Here is a 23,756-nt window from a genome sequence, read left to right as displayed (position 1 = left end):
CGCCACACCAGGTGGTCCTAATGGACGCGGAGCAGCAGGCATTGGACATCAGCCGCAGACTGGAGTGCCTGTCCGGGGCGGATGCCGAGGCTGGGATTGCACAAGCGGCCAGTGACAGAAAGCTAACACTCAGCACTAATGATAGCGAATGATCTTAGCATCACTTGGCATCTGCAGCACCTCAACATCTGTCCACATGCCTGATATTGCTTTCTGTTCTCTTGCAGGGCCATCTGCGAATGCCGTGACCGTGGAGGGTGACTCCTCAGAGGACCTGCCGGTCTCTGAGGGTCCATCGTCACACCTGAGCCATACACCTCGGTGGGTCCCCATCCTCACTTAGTTGGGCTTGCACATGGTGAGTCACCACACACGTGAGCACGAGCAGACCCTGGTGGCAGGGGCAGCCATGGAGAGTCCGCGTCGGTGGGAGCACTCTTTTCCAGTGTGTCACTGCAGAGTGGGTGTAGGTGTATTTGCAGGGCTCTTTTGTGCAGACGACTGAGAGACGCCGGCGATGTCCCCGGTGGCACCCTGGAAGGATGCGGAGGAGAAGTTGTTGAGGGCAGTGGTGACTTTGACAGCGACAGGTAAGAAGATGGTGCTTGGGCCAGCCGGGAGCAGCTCGGCATGAAGGAGGCTGCAGATGTCCACGACTACATGTCGAGTGACTCTGAGCTTCCGTGTGCACTGCTGCTCAGAGAGGTCCAGGAAGCTGAGCCTCAGTCTGTGGACCCTGTGGCGAGGGTAGTGCCCTCTGCGACGCATCTCTCTCTGTGGTTGCCCTCCCTCCTGCTGTGCAGGTGGATGTGTCACAGCACTGTGTTGTGGAGCTCCACGTGTCAGAGGTGGACGGCGTGGCCGGCGAGGCTGGTGATGCTGTTCGCCCTCCGAGGAGGTCATGACTGCAGCTACGCCGGCCCCCATCCGGAAGTTTGAGGGGGTCCGCAAGGTAGTTAGGTTGGATCTATACTCATTGGAGTTTAGAAGAATGAGAGGAGATCTTATTGAAACATACAAGATTCTGAGGGGACTCGATAGGGTAGATGCTGAGAGGATGTTACCCCTTCATGGGGGAATCTAAAACTAGGGGGCATAGTCTCAGAATAAGAGGTCGCCCATTTAAGACGGAAATGAGGAGGAATTTCTTCTCCCAGAGGGTCGTGAATCTTTGGAATTCTTTACCCCAAAAAGCTGTGGAGGCTGAGTCATTGAATACATTTAAGGCTGAGTTAGACAAATTTTTGATCAGCAAGGGAGTCAAAGGATATGGGGAAAAGGCGGGAAAGTGGAGGTGAGGTAAAAATCAGATCAGCCATGATCTCACTGAATGGCGGAGCAGGCTCGAGGGGCCGAATGGCCTACTCCTGCTCCTATCTCTTATGGTCATATGGTCTTATAACATGGAAAATTGCTCAGGTATATCCTATCCAGAAAAAAAAAAGGACAAATCACAACATCAAGGCAGCCCTTGAAAAACTGAGATCACTGGGAGTCAGTCACCCTCCAGTGCCTGACACAAAAGAAAACAGTCATGATTGTTGGAAGCCAATCATTGGAACCCTAGGACATTGCTGCCAGAATTCCTCAGGATAGCTTCATTAACCCAACCATCAGCAGCTGCTTCATCAATGACCTTCACTCCGTCATGAGGCTAGAAGTGTGGCTGTTTGCAGAGAATTCTACAATGCTCAGCTCCATTCACAACCCCTCCAATAATGAAAATCCCAGCCTACAGAAGGACCAGGACAACATCCAGGCTTGGGCTGACAAATGGCAGATGACATTCAAGCCACACATGTGCCAGGCAATGATCATTTCCAGCAAGAAAAGGCAGTACCTTCTCAAGAGCAATTAGGGATGGGCAATAAATGCTGGCCTTGCCAGCGACGCCCACATCCCATGAACAAATAAAAAAAACAGCTTTCCCTGGCCTTCAACGGCACCCTATTGCCAAGCCCCCCACCATCAACATCTGGAGTGTCACCACTGACCAGAAGTTGAACTGAACTAGTCATATCAACACTGTGACTGCAACAGCAGGGCAGCAGCTGATATGCTGCAACAAGTGGCTCACCTCCCGATCCCTCAATGCCGCTCCATCACATACAAGACTCAAGTCGGGAGGGTGTTGGAATACCAGCCACTCACCCGGATGGGTACTGCCACAATAACTTTCAAAAAATTCAATACCATCCAGGATAAAGCAGTGTGCTTGATCGAGGCCCGTGCCACCAAACTCAATATACACCCCCGCCATCAGCTCTCAGTCCCACAATCTCTGCCACAAAGAACAAGAGCAGCAGCGTCATGGAAACACTATCACCTCCAAGTCACACACGATCCTGTCATTTATCACTGTTCCTTCATTGTTTCTGGGTCAAAACCCTGGAATTCCCTGCCTAACACCATTGTGAGCTCACCATCACCATAGGCCTGCAGAAGTTCAAGGAGAAGTTCAAGGAGAAGTTCCACCACAACCTTCTCAGGGCAGCTAGGAATGGGTAATAAACGCGACCTTGCCAGAATCGCACACATCCAGAGAATAAAATTTTTAAAAATAAAAGATTTAATGGAATATACAGAACTTATTGCATTATTTAAAAAAATATAAAATATTTGAGACAAAATTGAGTTCTGCGTATTCTGTTGGTATGTTTTTTTCTTTTGGTATTCACCAAAGTGAAGGGTGCTAGCAATGGAAAAGCAACTAGTCAAAGATGAATACGGTTAGACAAATATTCTATAGTTTTGCTCAATTATCTTTGTTGGATTGGGAGAAACGTTGCAGTCAAGAAATTAAATGAGTTGAGCAAAGTTCATGATAGGGTGGGTGAATTATACATTTTCCGTGAAAGCAATGGGTTTGAGGGCCTGAAAGTTCTTTTCTCCTTCCATGCCTACAGTTATGTCAATACCTACTTTACTGAAACAGATACAGAGCTCAACAGAACAGCCTTGCAAATATACATTACAATATACTTGGGACACAACCAAGATAAGTATTAAACTTCATCAGTCTGCCTTACCTGTAATAACTAGAAGAAGTGTCATGAATGTTTCCGCACAATCTGGGGCTTTCATCTCATCTACATCAGTGATGTCCTTATACTGGGATGTCCATGCAGCTTCTGAAGATAACACAGAGTCCATCTTTTCTAAAGCAACTGAAAGCGAAGAACAAATGCAATAACTTATATCTTCATCAATCAGCATTGGGTGCCTGTGACTTTTCAACACAAGAATTATATGTGCATTTATTTTGCTTCATATAATTTATCACTTTACATATGTAGCAAGTTTCTAAAATATTATTTATCCAATAAGATAAATAACTTTGCAACAGTGAATCAACTATATACACATAAAAACAATAAGACACGAAATTGCACTGGACCGGCAAGGGCAACAGATTCACTGATATTAGATGCCCTATGGAAAACTGAATTCCAGGAGAATTACCCAAATTCTGCAATGGCTACATTTTTCACTAGATCTCTCAATTTGTGCTTACATTTTCTTTCCACTGTCAACCATTTCTGAAAGCAGGTCTCTTCTGAAAGGATGTGCATACAGCTTGGGAGGTTGTTAGGATAGCCATGGGCACTATGCAGCTCTTTCTCAAACAACAACATTTCATCTACCATGTGGCAAAATAGGCTATCATCATAGAGGAGCCTGGGAATATCAGCAGACATCTTCTCCAAAACCAGCATTACCAGACCTCGTGAGAACTCCAGCTAAACAAGAAGAGCAGGTGGAAACATGTTACTGGAACAATTTAGACTAAACACTGTCAAGTTTCATAATAAGCTTTTGTGAGTACAGTATGATCTGATATGTTCTAGGATTGCACACCCTGATTTCTGGATACAAATCATAACAAAATACAATTTTTGCAGCTGCAGAGAAAATATGCAGCAGTGTAGTGTGTGCGCGCTGAAAAGGCAGCCCTGGTGCAATATGTGCAGTTCAGCTGTCCTATCACTTCCCATCTTAATTTTAAACCTATAATTGCTGACCTTGTTATTCAACGAATCATTTATCAGAATCAGTTCAAAGTCTTCCACTTGTTCAGGTAAATAAAAATGTTCTGTAAAGCATCATTATCTGTGCAGGTTTTCAAACTCTGTGATTTCTTAAAAAATGTTTCTAATCTTCCTGTTCGTGGAAATTGCACATCACATTTGGCAAGGACAGCGATGAGGGCAGAACCAAAGGAAGGGGGAAAACAGTGGCAAAATAGGGGATAATAAAATACCACAGGTTTAAATATCCTCACCTATCAGAAACAGGTTGGTAGAGATTCTTATTTAATTGACATCTGAAAGTAAAATATTTTAACTTTTCAACCAACCATGTCAACTAAATGCAGTTTGTCACTTTTGTTTTAAGACTCTCCTAGTCTTTCATGGTCTATTAACAAAATTGAGAAAAATGGAAGCAAAGAAACACGAAAGCAAAGAAACACATCTAAAATAATAAATTAATGATTTTTTCATATACATTTAAAAACAACTTCATATTAGGACAGTATCCTTATAAAAATATAGATTATTATTTTATATAAATTCCTTTAGAAAGCATCGTTTTTGAATAAAACTGTATAGAAACTTACCCTAGCATCCAAAGAAGAGCCTGTTTTATCTATGATGGGCTGAATTTTCTCTTCAAAAAACTTGATATGGTTTCCAATCCACATCAGCACCTGTGTCAGGTACCACTCTGGCTATAAAAATAAAATGAACATATTTGCTACTAGCTCCAACAATATAAGAACATAAGAGCATAAGAAATAGGAGCAGGAGTAGGCCAATCAGCCCCTCGAGCCTGCTCCGCCATTCAGTAAGATCATGGCTGATCTGATCCTAACCTCAAATCTAAATTCATGTCCAATTTCCTGCCCGCTCCCCGTAAACCCTAATTCCCTTTACTTCTAGGAAACTGTCTATTTCTGTTTTAGATTTATTTAATGATGTAGCTTCCACAGCTTCCTGGGGCAGCAAATTCCACAGACCTACCACCCTCTGAGTGAAGAAGTTTCTCCTCATCTCAGTTTTGAAAGAGCAGCCCCTTATTCTAAGATTATGCCCCCTAGTTCTAGTTTCACTCATCCTTGGGAACATCCTTACCGCCCGATCAAGCCCCTTCACAATCTTATATGTTTCAATAAGATCGCCTCTCATTCTTCTGAACTCCAATGAGTAGAGTCCCAATCTACTCAACCTCTCCTCATATGTCCGCCCCCTCATCCCCGGGATTAACCGAGTGAACCTTCTTTGAACTGCCTCGAGAGCAAGTATGTCTTTTCTTAAGTATGGGCACCAAAACTGTATGCAATATTCCAGGTGCGGTCTCACCAATACCTTATATAACTGCAGCAATACCTCCCTGTTTTTATATTCTATCCCCCTAGCAATAAAAGCCAACATTCTGTTGGCCTTCTTGATCACCAGCTGCACCTGCATACTAACTTTTTGATTTTCTTGCACTAGGACCCGCAGATCCCTTTGCACTGCAGTACTTTCCAGTTTCTCACCATTAAGATAATAACTTGCTCTCTGATTTTTCCTGCCAAAGTGCATATACTGACATTTAAAATAGTTCAAGTACATAGTGAAACTTAACTTGGCTTTTGGAATGCGCAGGCTAACAAACTTTTGCATTTGAAAAAATTTCATCTTAACATTTGAAAATCCAAAATGGTTGGCATAAAGCTGGAAACCATGAATTTACTGTAAAATAAGATTAACAGAACTCCTCACATTTAAATAACGCTAAGCAACAGTCAGTTCACAGTAGAGGTTAAGATGAAAATTCTACATCTACCTTGTTTACCAAGATGAATCCTACTGAGAGGTGACATGTTTAGCTTTTTTCAAAAGTGATAATCCATAACTTTAAAATGCAAATATACATGAACGCTCACGTAGAACTTTTTTTTTAATGAAACATGTATGAAAATTCGTGAGAATTAATGACCAGGCCACTGGAACATCACGGCTGCATTTTCTTTTCCAGAATCCACATGAGGAACGATGTGAGATACTGGAGCCATTTCCACTGAAGCACAGAAGGCAAAGAGGAGATTTAATTAAATTTTTAAAAATGATGAAGGGGGTTTAATAGAGTGAATAGGGAATGTCACTAAGACAGTGAGGAAAAAGATTACGAGACATTTCTTTATGCAGAGGATTATTGCAACATGGACTGCTTTGCCACATAGAATAGTTGTGACAGAAATCATTGCATTATGGGACAAATGGCCTTCTTCTGTGCTGTAAACTTCAATAAACAATCTTAAATAAGAGGGTGTTATGCACAAGGAGGAAATTTGAGCAATATTGTGCCCATTTATGCACTCTCTGCCATGAATGGGGCCACTGGAAAATTAAAATGGTATTAAAATAACTTAATAATTAGATTTAGCAACTAAAAATATCTACACATATTCACAATACACCTCAAATCTCTACAAGAAAGGAGTGAAATCCTTTTTAGTTTTGCCATGATTTTCCAGTGGCTCTGATTCAATTGCAGGAGAACTAATTTTGTAGAAAATATTTCTAAACACTTAGGGAGACAAACCCCCGCCCCCTCTCAACATCAATCAATAGCCAATTCACCAAAAAATGCATTTGATTTCTAGTTTTGTGTGTGTGTGTATGTACATATTATATATCCTAAAAGGTCAGTATGGCAAGATTTTAAGTCTAGTTTCTGCACAAAGCAAAAATTGCTTCCAATATTAAAAGTGTAAAATTTATTTTTTCTGTAAAAACTTTCTAACTACGAATATTCATTGCATTTCTTCCGACTACATAAGAACATAAGAAATAGGAGCAGGAGTAGGCCATACAGCCCCTTGAGCCTGCTCTGCCATTCAATAAGATCATGGCTGATCTTTGACCTCAACTCCACTTTCCCACCCGATCCCCATATCTCTTGATTCCTTTAAGAGTCCAAAAATCTATCTATCTTAGCCTTGAATATGCTCAAAGACTGAGCAGCCACAGTCCTCTGGGGTAGAGAATTCCAAAGATTCACAACCCTCTGAGTGAAGAAATTCCTCCTCATCTCAGTCCTAAATGGCCGACCCCTTATCCTGAGATTGTACACCCTAGTTCTAGACTCTCCAGCCAGGAGAAAGATTCTCTCAGCATCTATCCTATCAAGCCCTCTTGGAATCTTATATGTTTCAATGCGATCACCTCTCATTCTTCTAAACTCCAGAAAGTATAGGCCCAATCTACTCAATCTTTCCTCATTGGACAACCCTCTCATGCCAGGAATCAATCCAGTGAACCTTCAATGCACTGCCTGTAAGGCAAGTATATCCTTCCTTAGGTAAGGAGACCAAAACTGTACACAGTACTCCAGGTTTGGTCTCACCAAAGCCCTGTACAATTGCAGCAAGACGTCCTTACTCTTGTACTCCAACCCCCTTGCAATAAAGGCCAAAATACCATTTGCCTTCCTAATTTCTTACTATACTTGCATATTAACTTTGTGTTTTGTGTACAAGGGCACCTAAATCCCCCTGAACACCAACATTTAATAGTTTCTCACCATTTAAAAAATATTAAGTTTTTCCTACCAAAGTGAATAACCTCACATTTCCCCACATATTGCATTCTATTTCTATTCAGTAACAAATTTTTATCCTATAGGAAATACTTTTATACTCAGATTTATACAAATAGCAGCAGTAATTGATAGACAAAAATGTTTTTTGCCCTATTATAAAAATAACTTCTGGTTTGATTTTCTTCTGCAATTCCTTTAAACTGGTGCACGAAGGAAATCTCCAAAAAGTTTAATCTGGCAGGTCACAAAGCTGTGGTATATTGAAATTTGGATCCCTCTACAATATAATCTGGAAGTACGGAGAGTCGTGCAAGTAGAACAGTCTCAGGAAGATAGCTGTTGGGTGAAGTTCCATTAAAGTATTCCACCCTCCGACTAAACACACTGATTTTTTTTTAAAAAAAGGACTGATACAGAAGAGACCAGAAATCTATACAAACCATGTAATAGAAGACAAATTTATTTGACAGAGTCTCCATTAGTCAAACTTACAGGATTTAATTGTACACAACTACTGTCAGGTTAATAATAAACAAAAATGTTGTAAAAACCTAGACTGTTCCTATCTAAGTCTTTAAAAATTTCACTGAAAACCCTCATGAAATGTAATCTGGGATAGTAAATGTAAGTTAGGCGTTTCCAGCTATGGAAGGGTTTGGTGCATTATTCTACCAAACAAGGCAATTCCCACAATCTTAAATACATGTTTCATCAAAATGCCAAACCTTGTTTAGCATGTTGGTTTGTCTGTTCCCAGAAAAGTGGTATTTGAATCTCTTCTGTAGTGGTAGTAGCAAGAGCTGTATGGGAATTGCAATGGGCAAGGAAGGAGGAACATCATACTTCTCCGGTAACTGTTTTTGTATAGTTATTAGTTCATCTCTGCATCAATAAGTTAAGGGTAAATTTGATCTGAGTCTCAGAGAATTAAAAAAATACTCCTCTTATCCCAACGTAAGTAGTATGTGGAAGGCACCAAGTACTCCCAAAAAATGAAATATTCAAGAAGTATTTTACCAGTAACAATTAACCTAATTACTAACAAGATTGCTACTTGGACAAAGATTATGTCAAACAATAATAAATGACAACACAATCCAAGTGGACAAAACACAAACAGAGCTTAACAAAACCAAAAAAACCCCAAACTTTTCCTACCTTGGAAACTATATTTAAAACTGAAAAATAAAAAAGGCAACCAAAAAACCCAAAGCCCTGAAGCTACAGAACCTGCCAGCTGACAGCTTTATGGTCAGCAAGGAATTTTATGCAAACCATAGTTGACTTTATTACCAACAAATCCAATTCCAGTTCTTCAACAAATATTTATCACCATCTCCTGGTTAAAAGTAGTTATTACAACAGAAAAGTGATACCTCCAGAACACACAAAGTAAAATCAAACTAACCAAATGCTTCTTGCCTGGCCCAAGTCAAAATGGCTACCCCGATTAAAATTCAAACTATAAGGAGATTGGCAAATTAGATCTATAATATGCGTTATCATTTTAAAATCTTTTTTAAACTACATTTATGCCATGCTTTGCACTGCAATTGTAATCAGCATTCTCAATGTTGAACGTTCTTTCTTTTCTCTCATTCCCACCTCCATCCCAAGATAGATTTTCTTCATCCCCTAGCATCTTACTAGTAGCTACTCATCCTCCTCCGGACGGAGGAGGATGAGTAGCTACTAGTCAGTATTATGTGGAAAGGAAGCAAAACTCACTCGAGATAAATCTCACAACAGCGCCCCTCCCCCAAGGTCATAAACCTCCTGGGGACATGTCTGAGAACTGACATACCTCACCCAACTGAGGCAACTCTGGAACTAAAATCAGAAGTCTTCAAGTTGGCAGTGTAGTAGATCTCATCTTATATTTCTCCAGCAATTTTTATTGAGGTAAATCCACATGCTAGAAGTAGTATAACTTTACTGATGCCAATTGGAAAAGGATACGATGTCTGTAACTTGAGAAGCTGAGTGAAAAGTGTTTCCAAGTTGTTGTTGAGCTCTGTTGAATTTGCAGCTGATGCCAGAGCAGGAGTCTGGGACTGTGGTGGTCCAATCAAAGGCCAATGCAGCTGCTTTAAGACATCTTCAAAATCACTACGCAGAAGAAATGTTTAATATGCATTTTTAGAAACTGAATTCACTCTTAGAAATTATATACATTGACAGAACTTCAAAAGGCTCTCAGATAGGTAGGGGGAAAATCAACCAGGCTTCCCACTCCTAATTTATCCAGCAATCTCTGCTGGACGTGTATATGTTAGTTGAAGACAGAATCCAGCATAGCAGTGATTTTTCCCCCAGTCTTCTCTACGGTCAAATAGCCTTCCAAAATTTACTGTCAAGTGAAAATGGCCAGGTTTTTTTTGGCTCCTGTGGAACTACACTCAAGCAAGAATCAAGGTCTCAGGAGGGAAGGGGAGAACATTGGCAAGAAAGGAGAGTAATAAAGAACACCTTGTATTGCACCAGCGTAATACTTTAATTTTATGTATTACCTTATTTATCTCTTTATGTTGTAGTCTGGATTTTATTTGATAATTTTCTTTACCCATTCATCCTTGAGTTTTTTTTACTGTTCCCAAGCTCTCTTCCCATCTTTTTATTCTTTGCTGAGCAGCACTTCTCTGATCTCTTGAAATTTCAGTGCAATAACTGTCCCATTTCTCAGTCTTCCTCTATATGCTGGCATCTGCATAGTCCCTCCAAATTTCTTCAGCCTCAACTGCCCCAGCTGCTCTGAGTCATTGGTCTCTGTTGCTACTTTTTGATCTGTGTCCACCCTCTTCAGCCTCAGATTAGCTCTTTCCCGACATTAGAAGGTAGTGTACTCATACTCCCAATGTCACTGAAAATGCTCAATTACCAACTATAACCCTATAGCTGACATAAAGCACTTTCTGTGACAGCAGGGAGTCTGAATAAGTTCCACCTCCCATAGGGTCAATGGAACTCCACCTCACATTGGGAAAGGCAAGTTGTAAACAAATGGGAGTTTACAACTAAGACCATAAAGAGATGCAGTGGAAGGTCACAAGCCATAGAATACAAACAATGGTCTCAGCCAAGAGGATGGTGAAAATAAAACAGGGCTGATATCCAGACATTGCCTGCAGTCTATGATTTCAGCAGCATTTATGTACAAAATAAAGGAAAAAAGATAGAATTTGCATTTATAGAACGTCTTTCACAGTCTCAGGACGTCCTAAAGCACGTTCCAGCCAATTAAGTACTTTTTAAAGTGTAGTCACTGTTGTAATGCAAGGAAACACAGCAGCCAATTTGCGCACAGCAAGTTCCCACGAACAGCAATAAGATAAATGACCAGATAGTCTGTTTCAGTAATTTTGGCTGAGGGATAAATGTTGGTCAGAACACCAGGGGAATTACCCTGCTCTTCTTCAAATAGTGTCATGGGATCTTTTACATCCATCTCAGAGGGCAGACAAGGCCTCAGTTTGACATCTCATTCAAAGATGGAGGAGCTTAATTCATTCCTATTCTTTCTCTGTTGGGAAAAAAGCTATTATTTGTATTCCATTTGGAAATAACTATTTTCTCCCTACTTTTGAGATGCTCTGATTCTCTTGCCTCAAAAGAAACAAATAGGTAGCTGACCTCCCCTAGGCTCTCCCATAAACAGCTGTTCAGAGGATCACAATACAGCCCAGGGCATGCCATCCTTCTTTCATTATGTGTGAAAGATTTCTACTGATGGTCTATAGAAAAATGTAGCATTCCATGTGGGGAATTATAACAACTGTTCTTAATTATAATTAGAAGACTTTTTTTATACAAATTAACATTTGAAAGAAAAAATGAATATTTTCTGCTCTAGAATTCCATTTTTGTCAACCTTTATTCTATTACATACAATGTTCTAGCATTGATAACATTCTAACCCTTTTTTCTAGCAGCTGATACTGTAGTTTTTTTTAAAACTTACTTGGTTAGTCTGTCCTTGAGAATTTTGTGCCAGAATTTGACAGTGGATCTGACAAAACTGAGCAGATGAGTACAAGATGAGTCTTGAAGCTTTATATCTAGTTCTGCCATGGAAACCAGGGTACTGGCAGCATCTGATACACTATTTGTCATGAGGTGCTGCTGAATGCAATCACTGGGGAGATAATACAATATCATAAAAGTATCACTGCATGTTAAACACACAAAAAGTGAGGTTACACCTAATAAGTTTGATAACCATACCTACGTTGTCACCAGGATTTCAGTGAAGGGTGATGGTGGGCATCACCCAGCTTTAGGTGGTGTGACTCCTTTTCAAAACAGGGGGGCATTTTATATTTTGTGAAAAACAGACCATGTAGCTAAACAAAATAGTCAAGCAGGCTAAAGAGCCTCTATTTAAATGAGGCAAGCTAAGGATAACCTTCCTATTTAAAAAAAAAAGTGTATTTATATAGCATTTTAGATCTTTTCAGAAACATCTCAAATCAAAGAATTGTTGTAAAATTGATACGATGGCAAATGTAGTTTTGAACACAAGATAATCTTTGCAAACAGCAATGAGATGAATAACCATTTAGGCTGTTTTTGGTGAGGTTGGTTGGGGCGGGAGGGGAATGTTGACCAGGACAACAGCAGAAGTCCCCAGTCTTCTTCAAGTAATATCATGGGAGTGTTAACATCTACCTGAAACACCAGAACAGGCTAACAGGACCGTGGTTATGTCTTATCCAAAGGATGGCACCTTTGACAATGCAGCACTCTTTTAGTAATGTACTGGAATATCAGCCTAGATTATGTGCTGAAGTCCTGCATCAGAAGAGTGGGCGAAGTCGAAGATGCTATTTTTTGTATGAGACATTAACCCAGGGCCCCCTCTGCTAATTCTGGTGGATATTAAAGATCTCATGGCATTATATAACAGTACCTACACTGTAGGGCAAAATATAAATATGGAAATAAGGGGGGCTTGTAAAAAAGGTAACATAGAAACATAGAAAATAGGAGCAAGACTAGGCCAATCGGCCCTTCGGGCCTGCTCTGCCATTCAAAATGATCATGGCTGATCGTCTAACTCAGTTAGCTATTCCCTCTTTTTCTCCTTATCTCTTGATCCCTTTAGCATTAATATATCTATCTCCTTCTTGAATACATCTAATGACTTGGCCTCCACTGCCTTCTGTGGTAGAGAATTCCACAGGTTCACCACCCTCTGAGTGAAGAAATTTCTCCTCATCTCAGTTCTAAATGGCATACCCCATATCCTGAGACTGTGACCCCTGGTTCTGGACTCCCCAGCTATCGGGAACATCCTCCCTGCATCTAGTCTGTCTAGTCCTGTTAGAATGTTATATGTTTCGATGAGATCACCTCTCATTCTTCTAAACTCTAGTGAATATAGGCCTAGTCGACCCAATCTCTCCACATACGTCAGTCCTGCCGTCCCAGGAATCAGTCTGGTAAACCTTCATTGCACTCCCTCCATGGCAAGGACATCCTTCCTCAGATAAGGAGACCAAAACTGCACACAATACTCCAGATGTGGTCTCACCAAGGCCCTGTATAACTGCAGTAAGACATCACTGCTCCTGTACTCAAATCCTCTTGCAATGAACGCCAACATACCATTCGCCTTCCTAACTGCTTGCTGCACCTGAATGCTCGCTTTCAGCGACTGGTGTACAAGGACACCCAGGTCTCGTTGCACCTCCCCTTTTCCCAATCTATCACCATTCAGATAATCTGCCTTTCTGTTTTTTCAACCAAAATGGATAACCTCATATTTATCCACGTTATACTGCATCTGCCATGTTCTTGCCCATTCACCCAACTTGTCTAAATCACATCGGAGCCTCTTTGCATCCTCCTCACAGCTCACATTACACCCCAGCTTTGTGTCGTCTGCAAACTTGGAAATGTTACATCTAGTTCCCTCATCCAAATCATTGATATATATTGTGAATAGCTGGGGCCCAAGCACTGATCCCTGCGGTACCCCACTAGTCACTGCCTGCCATCAGGAAAAAGACCCGTTTATTCCTACTCTCTGTTTCCTGTCTGTCAACCAATTCTCAATCCATGCCAGTATATTCCCCTCAATCCCATGTGCTTTAATTTTGCACACTAACCTCTTGTGTGGGACCTTATTAAAAGCCTTCTGAAAATCCAAATACACCACATCCACTGGTTCTCCCCTAACTATTCTACTAGTTACATCCTCAAAAAACTCTGGTAGATTTGTTAAGCATGATTTCCCTTTCATAAACCCATGCTGACTTTGTCCAATCCCATTAATGCCCTCCAAGTGTTCTGTTATCACATCTTTTATAATAGACTCTAGCATTTTCCCCACTACTGATGTTAGGCTAACTGGTCTGTAATTCCCTGTGTTTTCTCTCCCTCCTTTTTTAAATAGTGGGGTGCAATAATCATGGGCGATTTTAACTTTCACATAGATTGGACAAATCAAATTGGCAAAAATAGCCCTGAGGAGGAGTTGACAGAGTGTATTAGGGACTGTTTCTTAGACCAATACATCGGGGAACCAACCAGGGTACAGGCCATTTTGGATCTGGTAATGGGTAACGAAACAGGATTAATTAATGATCTCAAAGTAAAGGATCCCTTGGGAAGCAGTGATCATAACATGATAGGATTTCACATCCAGATCAAAGACAATAGTGGGAGTTGTGTATAGGACCCCTGGCAGCAGCTCCGAAGTGCGAGATTGTATAAATGCAGAGATTAGACAAGCGTGTAAGAAAGGCATAGTGGTCTTAATGGGGGACTTTAACCTTCACATAGATTGGGAAAAGCAGACTAGCAACTGTCAGAAAGGTAGTGAATTTCTTGAGTGTGTCCAGGATAGTTTTCGACAGCAGCATGTCCTAGAGGCAACAAGGGGGCAAGCCATACTAGATTTAGTGATGAGTAATGAACCAGATTTAGTTGACAGCTTAACTGTTCGTGAACATCTATCCAATAGTGATCATAATATGATCGAGTTCAAGGTAGTGTTTGAAAGGGAAAAAAGTGAATCAGCTGCTAAGATTCTAGACTTGGGTAAGGCTGACTTCAATGGGATGGGACAGAGACTATCCACAGTAAAGTGGGCAAATCTGTTCAAGGGTAAAACGACTGATGATCAGTGGGAAATGTTTAAAGAAACATTTAACGTGATACAGAACCGGTTTATACCCCTGAGGGGCAAGAACTCTACTTGCCAAAAAAACAGCCATGGATAACTAAAGAGGTAAGGGACAGTATAAGACATAAGGAAAGGGCATACAAAAAGGCAAAAAATGGCGCAGATCCTGGCGAATGGGAAAGATACAAAGATCAACAAAGGGTCACAAAACAGATAGTAAGAGCTACAAAAAGAGAGTATGAAAAGAAACTTGCAAGGGATATCAAAACCAATATGAAAAACTTTTATAGTTATATTGGAAAAAGAGGATGGTCAGGAGCAGTGTTGGCCCCTTAAAAACTGAAAGTGGGGATATTGTCGTTGACAATGGGGAAATGGCGGATATGTTGAATAATTACTTTGCGTCAGTATTTACAGTAGAAAAAGAGGATAGCTAGCCGAAAATCCCAAGAAAACTAATATTGAATCAGGGACAGGGATTCAATAAAATTAACATAAGTAAAACAACAGTAATGAAGAAAATAATAGCACTAAAGAGTAACAAATCCCCAGGACCACATGGTTTCCATCCCAGGGTTTTAAAGGAAGTAGGTGAGCACATTGCAGATGCACTAACTATAATCTTTCAAAGTTCTCTAGATTCAGGAACTGTCCCTCCAGATTGGAAAATTGCACATGTCACTCCGCTTTTTAAGAAAGGAGAGAGAGGGAAACCAGGGAATTATAGACCAGTTAGCCTAACATCTGTTGTGGGGAAAATGTTGGAGTCTATAATTAAGGATAGGGTGACTGAACACCTCGAAAATTTTCAGTTAATCAGACACAGCCAGCATGGATTTGTGAAAAGTAGGTCGTGCCTGACAAACCTGATGGAATTTTTTGAAGAGGTGACTAAAGTAGTGGACAGGGGAATGTCAATGGATGTTATTTATATGGACTTCCAGAAGGCATTTGATAAGGTCCCACATAAGAGACTGTTAGCTAAGATAGAAGCCCATGGAATCGAGGGAAAAGTACGGACTTGGTTAGGAAGTTGGCTGAGCGAAAGGCGACAGAGTAGGGATAATGGGTAGGTACTCACATTGGCAGGATGTGACTAGTGGAGTCCCGCAGGGATCTGCCTTGGGGCCTCAAATATTCACAATATTTATTAGCAACTTAGATGAAGGCATAGAAAGTCTCATATTTAAGTTTGCCAATGACACACAGATTGGTGGCATTGTAAGCAGTGTAGATGAAAACATAAAATTACAAAGCGATGTTGATAGATTAGGTGAATGGGCAAAACTGTGGCAAATGGAATTCAATGTAGGCAAATGTGAGGTCATCCACTTTGGATCAAAAAAGGATAGAACAGGGTACTTTCTAAATGGAAAAAAGTTAAAAACAGTGGATGTCCAAAAGGACTTAGGGGTTCAGGTACATAGATCATTGAAGTGTCATGAACAGGTGCAGAAAATAATCAATAAGGCTAATGGAATGCTGGCCTTTATATCTAGAGGACTAGAGTACAAGGGGGCAGAAGTTATGCTGCAACTGTACAAAACCCTGGTTAGACCGCACCTGGAGTACAGTGAGCAGTTCTGGGCACCGCACCTTCGGAAGGACATATTGGCCTTGGAGGGAGTGCAGCCTAGGTTTACTAGAATGATACCCGGATTTCAAGGGTTAAGTTACGAGGAGAGATTACACAAATTGGGGTTGTATTCTCTAGAGTTTAGAAGGTTAAGGGGTGATTTGATCAAAGTTTATAAGATATTAAGGGGAACAGATAAGGTGGATAGAGAGAAACTATTTCCGCTGGTTGGGGATTCTAGGACAAGGGGGCACAGTCTAAAAATCAGAGCCAGACCTTTCAGGAGTGAGATTAGAAAACACTTCTACACACAAAGGGTCGAACTCTCTTCTGCAAATGGCAATTGATGCTAGCTCAATTGCTAATTTTAAATCTGAGAAAGACAGCTTTTTGCCAACCAAAGGTATTAAGGGATATGGGCTCAAGGCAGGTCTCTGGAGTTAGATCACAGATCAGCCATGATCTTATCAAATGGCAGAGAGGGCTCGAGGGGCTGAATGGCCAACTCCTGTTCCTATGTTTGAGAGCGAGGATCTTGGGTCTGAAACTACTGTATTAAACTTAAAGAAGGGCAATTATAAAGGAATGAGGGCGGAATTGGCTAAAATGGACTGGGTAAACAGATTAGATGGTATGAAGGTGGATAAGCAGTGGCAAACATTTTAAAAAGATATTTTATGACTCACAACAAAAATATATCCCTGTGAGGAGGAAAGACTCCACAAAAAGGGTAAACCAACCATGGCTAACTAAGGAAGTATAGGATGGTAACAGGTTAAAAGAAAAAGCATACAACGTGGCAAAGATTACTGGTAAGCCCGAAGTTTGGGAAAACTTTAAAAACCAGCAAAGGATGACTGAAAGAACAATAAAGAGGGAGAAAATAAATTATGAGAGTAAACTAGCAAGAAATATAAAAACTGACAGTAAAAGCTTCTACAAGTATATAAAAAGGAAGAGGGTAGCTAAAGTAAACATTGGTCCCTAAGAGGATGAGACTGGGGAAATAATATTGGTAAACAAGGAAATGGCAGAGGAATTGAACAGATATTTTGTATCTGTCTTCACAGTACAAGACACTAGCAACATACCAACAATAGTAGAAAATCAAGGGGCAAAGGGGAGGGAGGAACTAAAAACAATCACTATCACTAGAGAACAAGTACTAGGTAAACTAATGGGTCTAAAAGCTGACAAGTCCCCTGGACCTGATGGCTTGCATCCAAGGGTCTTAAAGGAAGTGGCTACAGAGATAGTGGATGCATTGGTTGCAATCTTCCAGAATTCACTAGATTCTGGAAAGGTCCCAGCGGATTGGAAAACTGCAAACGTAACACCCCTATTCAAGAAGGGAGTGAGACAGAAAGCAGGTAACTATAGACTATGTGGGAAAATATGAAGTCATCCACTTCGGGAGGAAAAAAAAATGTATTTGAATGGAGAAATACTACGGTACAGAGGGACCTGGGTATCCTCGTACATGAAACACAAAAAGTCAACATACAGGTGCAGCAAGTAATCCGGAAGGCAAATGTAATATTGGCCTTTATTTCTAGAGGGATGGAGGATAAAAGCAGGGAAGTCATGCTACAACTGTACAGGGTGCTGGTGAGACCACACCTGTAGTACTGCGTACAGTTCTGGTGCCCTTATTTAAGGAAGGACAGACTTGCATTGGAGGCAGTTCATAAAAGGTTCACCAGGTTGATTCTGGGTATGGAAGGGTTGTCTTATGAGGAAAGATTGAACAGGTTGGGTCTATACTCATTGAAGTTTAGAAGAATGAGAGGAGATCTTATTGAAACATGCAAGATTCTGAGGGGACTCGATAGGGTAGATGCTGAGAGGATGTTACCCCTCATGGGGGAATCTAAAACTAGGGGGCATGGTCTCAGAATAAGGGGTCGCCTATTTACGATGGAAATGAGGAGGAATTTCTTCTCCCAGAGGGTCGTGAATCTTTGGAATTCTTTACCCCAAAAAGCTGTGGAGGCTGAGTCATTGAATACATTCAAGTCTGAGTTAGACAAATTTTTGATCAGCAAGGGAGTCAAACGATATGGGAAACGGGCAGGAAAGTGGAGTTGAGGTAAAAATCAGATCAGCCATGATCTCATTAAATGGCGGAGCAGGCTAGAGGGGCCGAATAGCCTACTCCTGCTCCTATCTCTTATGCTCTTAAGGAGAAGAGCAGGGACATCTGCTCATGTCCTGGACAAAAGTCCACCCTTAACCAACATCGCCAACAACTGAGCCAAGTTGAGACTGGCTAATAAGAAGTCCAATAGCTGGCACATAAAATGCTACTGGCAAGGTCCATAGCAAGCTGCACCTCAAACACAAAATAAGTCATACAGCGCAAAGCTGTGTGAAAACCAGAAATTTGATTGATGTTTAAAACTCACCTTGATATTCACAATAGTTTTTCAAGCCAGTACACTTTAATTGCCTGGTAAGAACACCAAAACCCAATAAATACAATATTCTCTCACCGTTACATCATCTTGTATACCTTTGATAAGAAATACATTAAATTACATGCTTATTGTGACCTTCAGACCGCATTCATACCCATTTGTTTGATCATTTTGACTCTTGATCTGACCAGCATCAACTAAAGGCTCCACCAATTTCTTAGACAGACCTGTAGATTCTGCCATGTTGTTTTGGGGGGATATGGAGAGATGGGAGTAACAACTAAATATGTCAATTAAGAATTTAGATATTATCATTTCTATATCTTCTAATTTATGCTATGTACTTTATATTCTGCTGAAAACTGCAGACAAAATATAGCAAGTAAAACTTACAAAGAGGAATAATGCTAGACCAGAAGTCTCCATTACTTTCAAATGGATATCATGCAATTTTGGAGCTGCTGTATCCTGGCTAGACAACAAACACTAATTCCTAGTAATAAGATTAGAAGTGAGGAATAAATTCTAAATACAACTATTGGAATAGAATAAGAAAATTCTACAGACTCAAAGTTTAATTTTGCTGGATTATTAATTCAAAAGTGCCATGAGAAAATAATTAACAAAACAGACCACTTCAGCTCAAGAATATACTTCTATGAATTGTGATGGGAGGATAAAAATTTGGCTTCATAACTTGATCAAGCAAAGACAAAGCTTAAAATAACTCCCTAAGAAATGAACTGAACTAAATATTGAAGTTAATGATTTTTCAAAACTTGGAAATGATATAGACACAACCAGTCTTCTGTCAACCTGAAAGGTTAGGCAAATTGACCATCTCCCCTGGAGTAGCAGCATCACATAGGCCTACTCATGCATCATCCCTGAAATCTCCTCCTTACATGTATGCCAGTAATCCTTTAGTGACTGATACAACTTCATAAATGTAATTTCTTTTAAACCTAAGGTAAAGGAACCTTTTGCACCCTTTTATGATGAACCAGGCATCATTGCAGAAACAGACGTGTTTACCTTAACTCCTCTATTTGTGAAATCCATTTCAAGTACCAGAGGTGCCGCTCAATTTCCTCAATCTGACCAATCAACACCTTCAGCTCCTCCATCCATGGCTGGGCTGTTACTAGATGACTACTGATCGATTTGGCTAAGGTTGTCTCTTTCTCAAGCAAGTCACTTAGTAACATTTTGGAGTTTTCAGCATTCTTGAATGCATTTTCAATTTTCTTTGGTACTTCAGATGAGACAGTAAGAACCTGTGTTAATTTCAACACAAAACTTTAAACAAGAAAAGGTTCATAATAATAAACAAATTTGTAATATTGTGTGCTTTAGAAATGTTTACTTCAAATGTGTATGATCCCCAAATTTTTTAGTTTTAGGCTAAGATCAGAGGCGGGATTTTCTCACGGATTCACAATGCACATGAACAAATTCCACTAAGAGTGTTTTAACGATTTGGGACAGAACCACTGACCATATAAGTGTTAACTTCTTAAATAGTAAACTGCAGAAATTTACTTGTGAAAGTTCTGTATACCATTTCATCACAGTGTGCATTCTTAAAATTGTATTAAACATTTTTGTTGAAAATCTTCAAAATTTGATGTTTCAAATTCTTGTATTTTTTAGCTTGTGCTCTAGAAGTTATAATTGTAAAGTTCAAGACAACCCAAGATACCTTTGAAAATAAAAATCACTTGGAAATCCCAGTTATGTTCTTCCTCTATCCAGGACAGGCACCCAAGAGCTCTTCAGCACTTCAGAAAATAAATTTTAGATAGCAAGCAGCTCAACAGTGTAGCTCACTGGGAATCACATAGTTGCAGGATAAGATCTGCAGCCAGATCCCCATGTTCAGTTGCGGAGAGATGCCCAGAAGGAAGGGGGGCCAGGGCACACAGTTCTCCACAGGGAGGCAAAAATGTAAGGGCAGTCACCCCAGGCTGCTCTTGTTTATCTTTGAGTTTACCCTCTTAGCTAAGGATAGTGTAGGAAGACATAAAAAAGGGTAGAGAGAGAAAAATGTGTTATCTCTCTAACTGTACATAATGTTATACCGAATTCACAGCAAAAAAAGAAAATTTGTTTTGCAGAATCCCACTTGGGAGCCTGTTTATGCTGATCTTCTATACCACTTAAAAGATGCACTGCTCAGCACATGACTTGTGATTTTTACTGGACAATTAATTGTCTGTCCACATAGAAGAGTAACACAGCAAGATCAGGTTTAAATTCAAAAAAGCTCTGTTCTTTTAAACCAAGCATTGCATTACAGAAAATTTCAACTACACAACAAATATTCCTCTAGCAATCACACTGCCACCAACAAATAGGAGATCTAAATGAATTAAGATACATGATGTACCAAATCACAATTCATGGTAAATATAACTGATTTTTATTAGCGTTTAATATATCAGGAACTTGCCAGATAATATTTATACAACAAGCAGGCCAGTGATGGTTACAAAATCACGACTTTGTTCCTTCAAGTAGGTATTATTGTATAGTGGTACTGGTCTAGCAACCCAGAGCTAAATTAAAATCCAATCATGTCAAGTTCCAAAAACGAATTCAATAAATCTGATCATTTGTGGGTTTGCACCAAGGAAAATGATGATTAAGAACTACCAGATTGTTGTAAACACTCATTTGGTTCACTTGATGTCAAGGAAAGAAACAACCCACTCCTAGTCTGGTTTACATGTAATTCCAGTCCCACCCTATGTGGTTGACTCTTAAGTTCTTCTGAAGTAGCTTAACAAGCAACTACATCATTGTAAAAATCTTCTCAAGACAACTGGGAACAGGCAACAAATGAATCACCCACATCTGGACAACAAATTTTTAAAAATAGAAATTACCACTAAGCTACTCTAACGCTTTCTTGCAGTCAGCTAATAATTGCAATGACCTGGGAGAAAATAAGTGATAGTTTAACAATTTCTATTTTAGAATTCCAAAATCGTACACGGTTATTCTATTTAACTTCGATCAACAGCACAAGATCATCCCAATGACTCACTACATGGTCCCAAGGTGAAATGCCCAGATTGAAAGATATAATTAAAATGTAATCAGTGTCATATTCTGTTTATTTTAAACATTGTTGGCGCACAACAATAAGTGATATTTCACAGATATGCCGACACTAGCTTCCACCAACCGTAAAATAAAGCAAAACCCACTGAAAAGTCGATCACACATTGACATTCTGTTCAAAACAATCATTTTTTTAACCGGGTGATACAACCCCGTTAACTTTCTACCGGAGTTCTCAGTTGACAAAATGCCTATAGCCATTTGTGCAATTTCTCTCATTTAAAGCAGTTCGAGGTTGTTTCCTAACGTTTCGGTTATGGCACTAAGTTTGACAACATACATAAAATAAACGTTTTACAAGTGAACACCTTTCAAATTTCACAACTAACTTATTTCTGCGACTCCTATCAGTGCTTTCGGTTTTTTTTTACTAATCGCTGATTTTATTTATTCAGTGCACATGGGTTTTATTTTTATGAACTCGCTTTGAGGAGAGATGGGTGAGAAGCTGCTAAACCCGAATGAATTCCTTAGCCCTGAGGCCCGGGAGCCGTACCTGCTCCTCCAGGTTTCTTTTGTACAGCGCCAGCTCCTCTGTCATTTTGGGAAGCTTCTTTAAGGATTTCGGGTCATTTCCGAACTCTTTCTCTACAAACTCGGCCACGTACTGCGTTATCTCGCAAGTGTCCATATTCACCATGGGTTGCCTTTCCGCCGCCATTGCAATCTCATGTCACGTCACCAGATCCGGGTACCCACACAGTTACCATGGCGACTGTCTGCAGGCTGACTACAGCACCTAGGCCGCACCTCTAAGCCTCGCTCATGCAGCGAGGAGACTTTGCTCGTTTTGGTTTTTTTTGCAAATCTGCTACCATAAAGGTGGCAACGACTCATCCATCAATCCGGCCTCTGCCGCAAGTATACCTGCCATGCGTCGCTCGTTTCCGTTTATAAATGTAACTTATTTTGATGTGACTGTTGAAAGTAACCACTCCTCCATATGTTTTAATGGGTTTGTGGTCCGTGTCATATCATAAATATCATTCCCGACCAACAGTTCTCCGATTGTAACAAGGGTCATTTATACTTATTACAGTAACAGTTCAGGTATCAGGCACTGCTGTCTGTAATCATTAGGACCTCAAAATTCACATTCTAATCCAACTGTAATAATCATATGTCCTTAAATTAATGTCTAATAATGCAAAAGAGCAATAAAAATTTTTATCATTACAAACTACAAGTCCAAGAATACCTCAGTTATTGTGAACTGCTATGTCCAATGCAAATTAGATGCAGGCTGCCTTGTAAGCAGCTTCAGTAAAAATAATGTTACCAACCTCCAAGGAAATAAACGTTATAAGAGCAAGGATTTCATGAGATGTTTGCTATGTAAATCAATTTATTTTCTATTTATATAAATATATGCACTTTGAAAAAATAAATTACTAAACACAATTATTTAGAAGAGACTTCCTTTTTTGATAATTAGTTGAAGAAGATTGATAAAGTTCATCCAAATTGTTCACACTGACCAAAGGTTGAATAATTAGAATCTAGGTTGCTACCTTTTGTCAAGTCCAAAACCAGAGAGCTAGGAGATGTCATCAATTTGAGTTCTGAAGTTTGCTTTGTTACTGCTTAAAATCTATTGAAATATTTAATAGCCTTAGAGGACCAATGTCTCCACCTCATAAGTTACAAAAGTGAGTTTATATGTAAACAACAAAATGGTGTCTGGTTTACATTCTAGAAATTTCCACACACTCCAGACAAAAAAAGACTCTGCTGTCCTCAAGATCATACAGATGACAATCCTAAATTAGGGATATATAACTTTAAAATTAGGAGTAAATAAGGAATCCACACTGAGGACAATAGCTATGTGGAATAAATTAGGGAAGGAAATAGTATAAATATGAGCTTGGGCCAAACGATGTTCCTGGAGAGATGGGACCAAGGGAGATGGTGAAAAGGTGGA

The 23,756-nt window shown here is 40.0% G+C and overlaps 1 protein-coding gene across 1 annotated transcript in view; it reads right to left on the bottom strand.

Annotated features, from left to right (window-relative positions):
• Nucleotides 1–22,520, bottom strand: part of rint1 (RAD50 interactor 1) — a 34,103-nt gene extending 11,583 nt beyond the window's left edge. Inside the window, exons 1-8 of the mRNA XM_068005018.1 lie at nucleotides 22,329–22,520; nucleotides 19,742–19,983; nucleotides 11,546–11,719; nucleotides 9,547–9,696; nucleotides 8,313–8,469; nucleotides 4,619–4,729; nucleotides 3,515–3,740; nucleotides 3,030–3,167 (exon numbers count right to left, since the gene is read on the bottom strand). Of these exons, the coding sequence (XP_067861119.1) occupies nucleotides 3,030–3,167; nucleotides 3,515–3,740; nucleotides 4,619–4,729; nucleotides 8,313–8,469; nucleotides 9,547–9,696; nucleotides 11,546–11,719; nucleotides 19,742–19,983; nucleotides 22,329–22,493 (1,363 nt within the window). The 5' untranslated portion in view covers nucleotides 22,494–22,520. The remainder of the gene's footprint in view (nucleotides 1–3,029; nucleotides 3,168–3,514; nucleotides 3,741–4,618; nucleotides 4,730–8,312; nucleotides 8,470–9,546; nucleotides 9,697–11,545; nucleotides 11,720–19,741; nucleotides 19,984–22,328) is intronic.
• Between the last annotated feature and the right edge of the window lie 1,236 nt (nucleotides 22,521–23,756).

Source organism: Heptranchias perlo, chromosome 24 (genome assembly GCF_035084215.1).
Source record: "Heptranchias perlo isolate sHepPer1 chromosome 24, sHepPer1.hap1, whole genome shotgun sequence".
NCBI lineage: Eukaryota > Metazoa > Chordata > Chondrichthyes > Hexanchiformes > Hexanchidae > Heptranchias > Heptranchias perlo.
The sequence above is the reverse complement of the archived record's forward strand: the minus strand, read 5'-3'. Positions and strand labels throughout refer to the sequence as shown.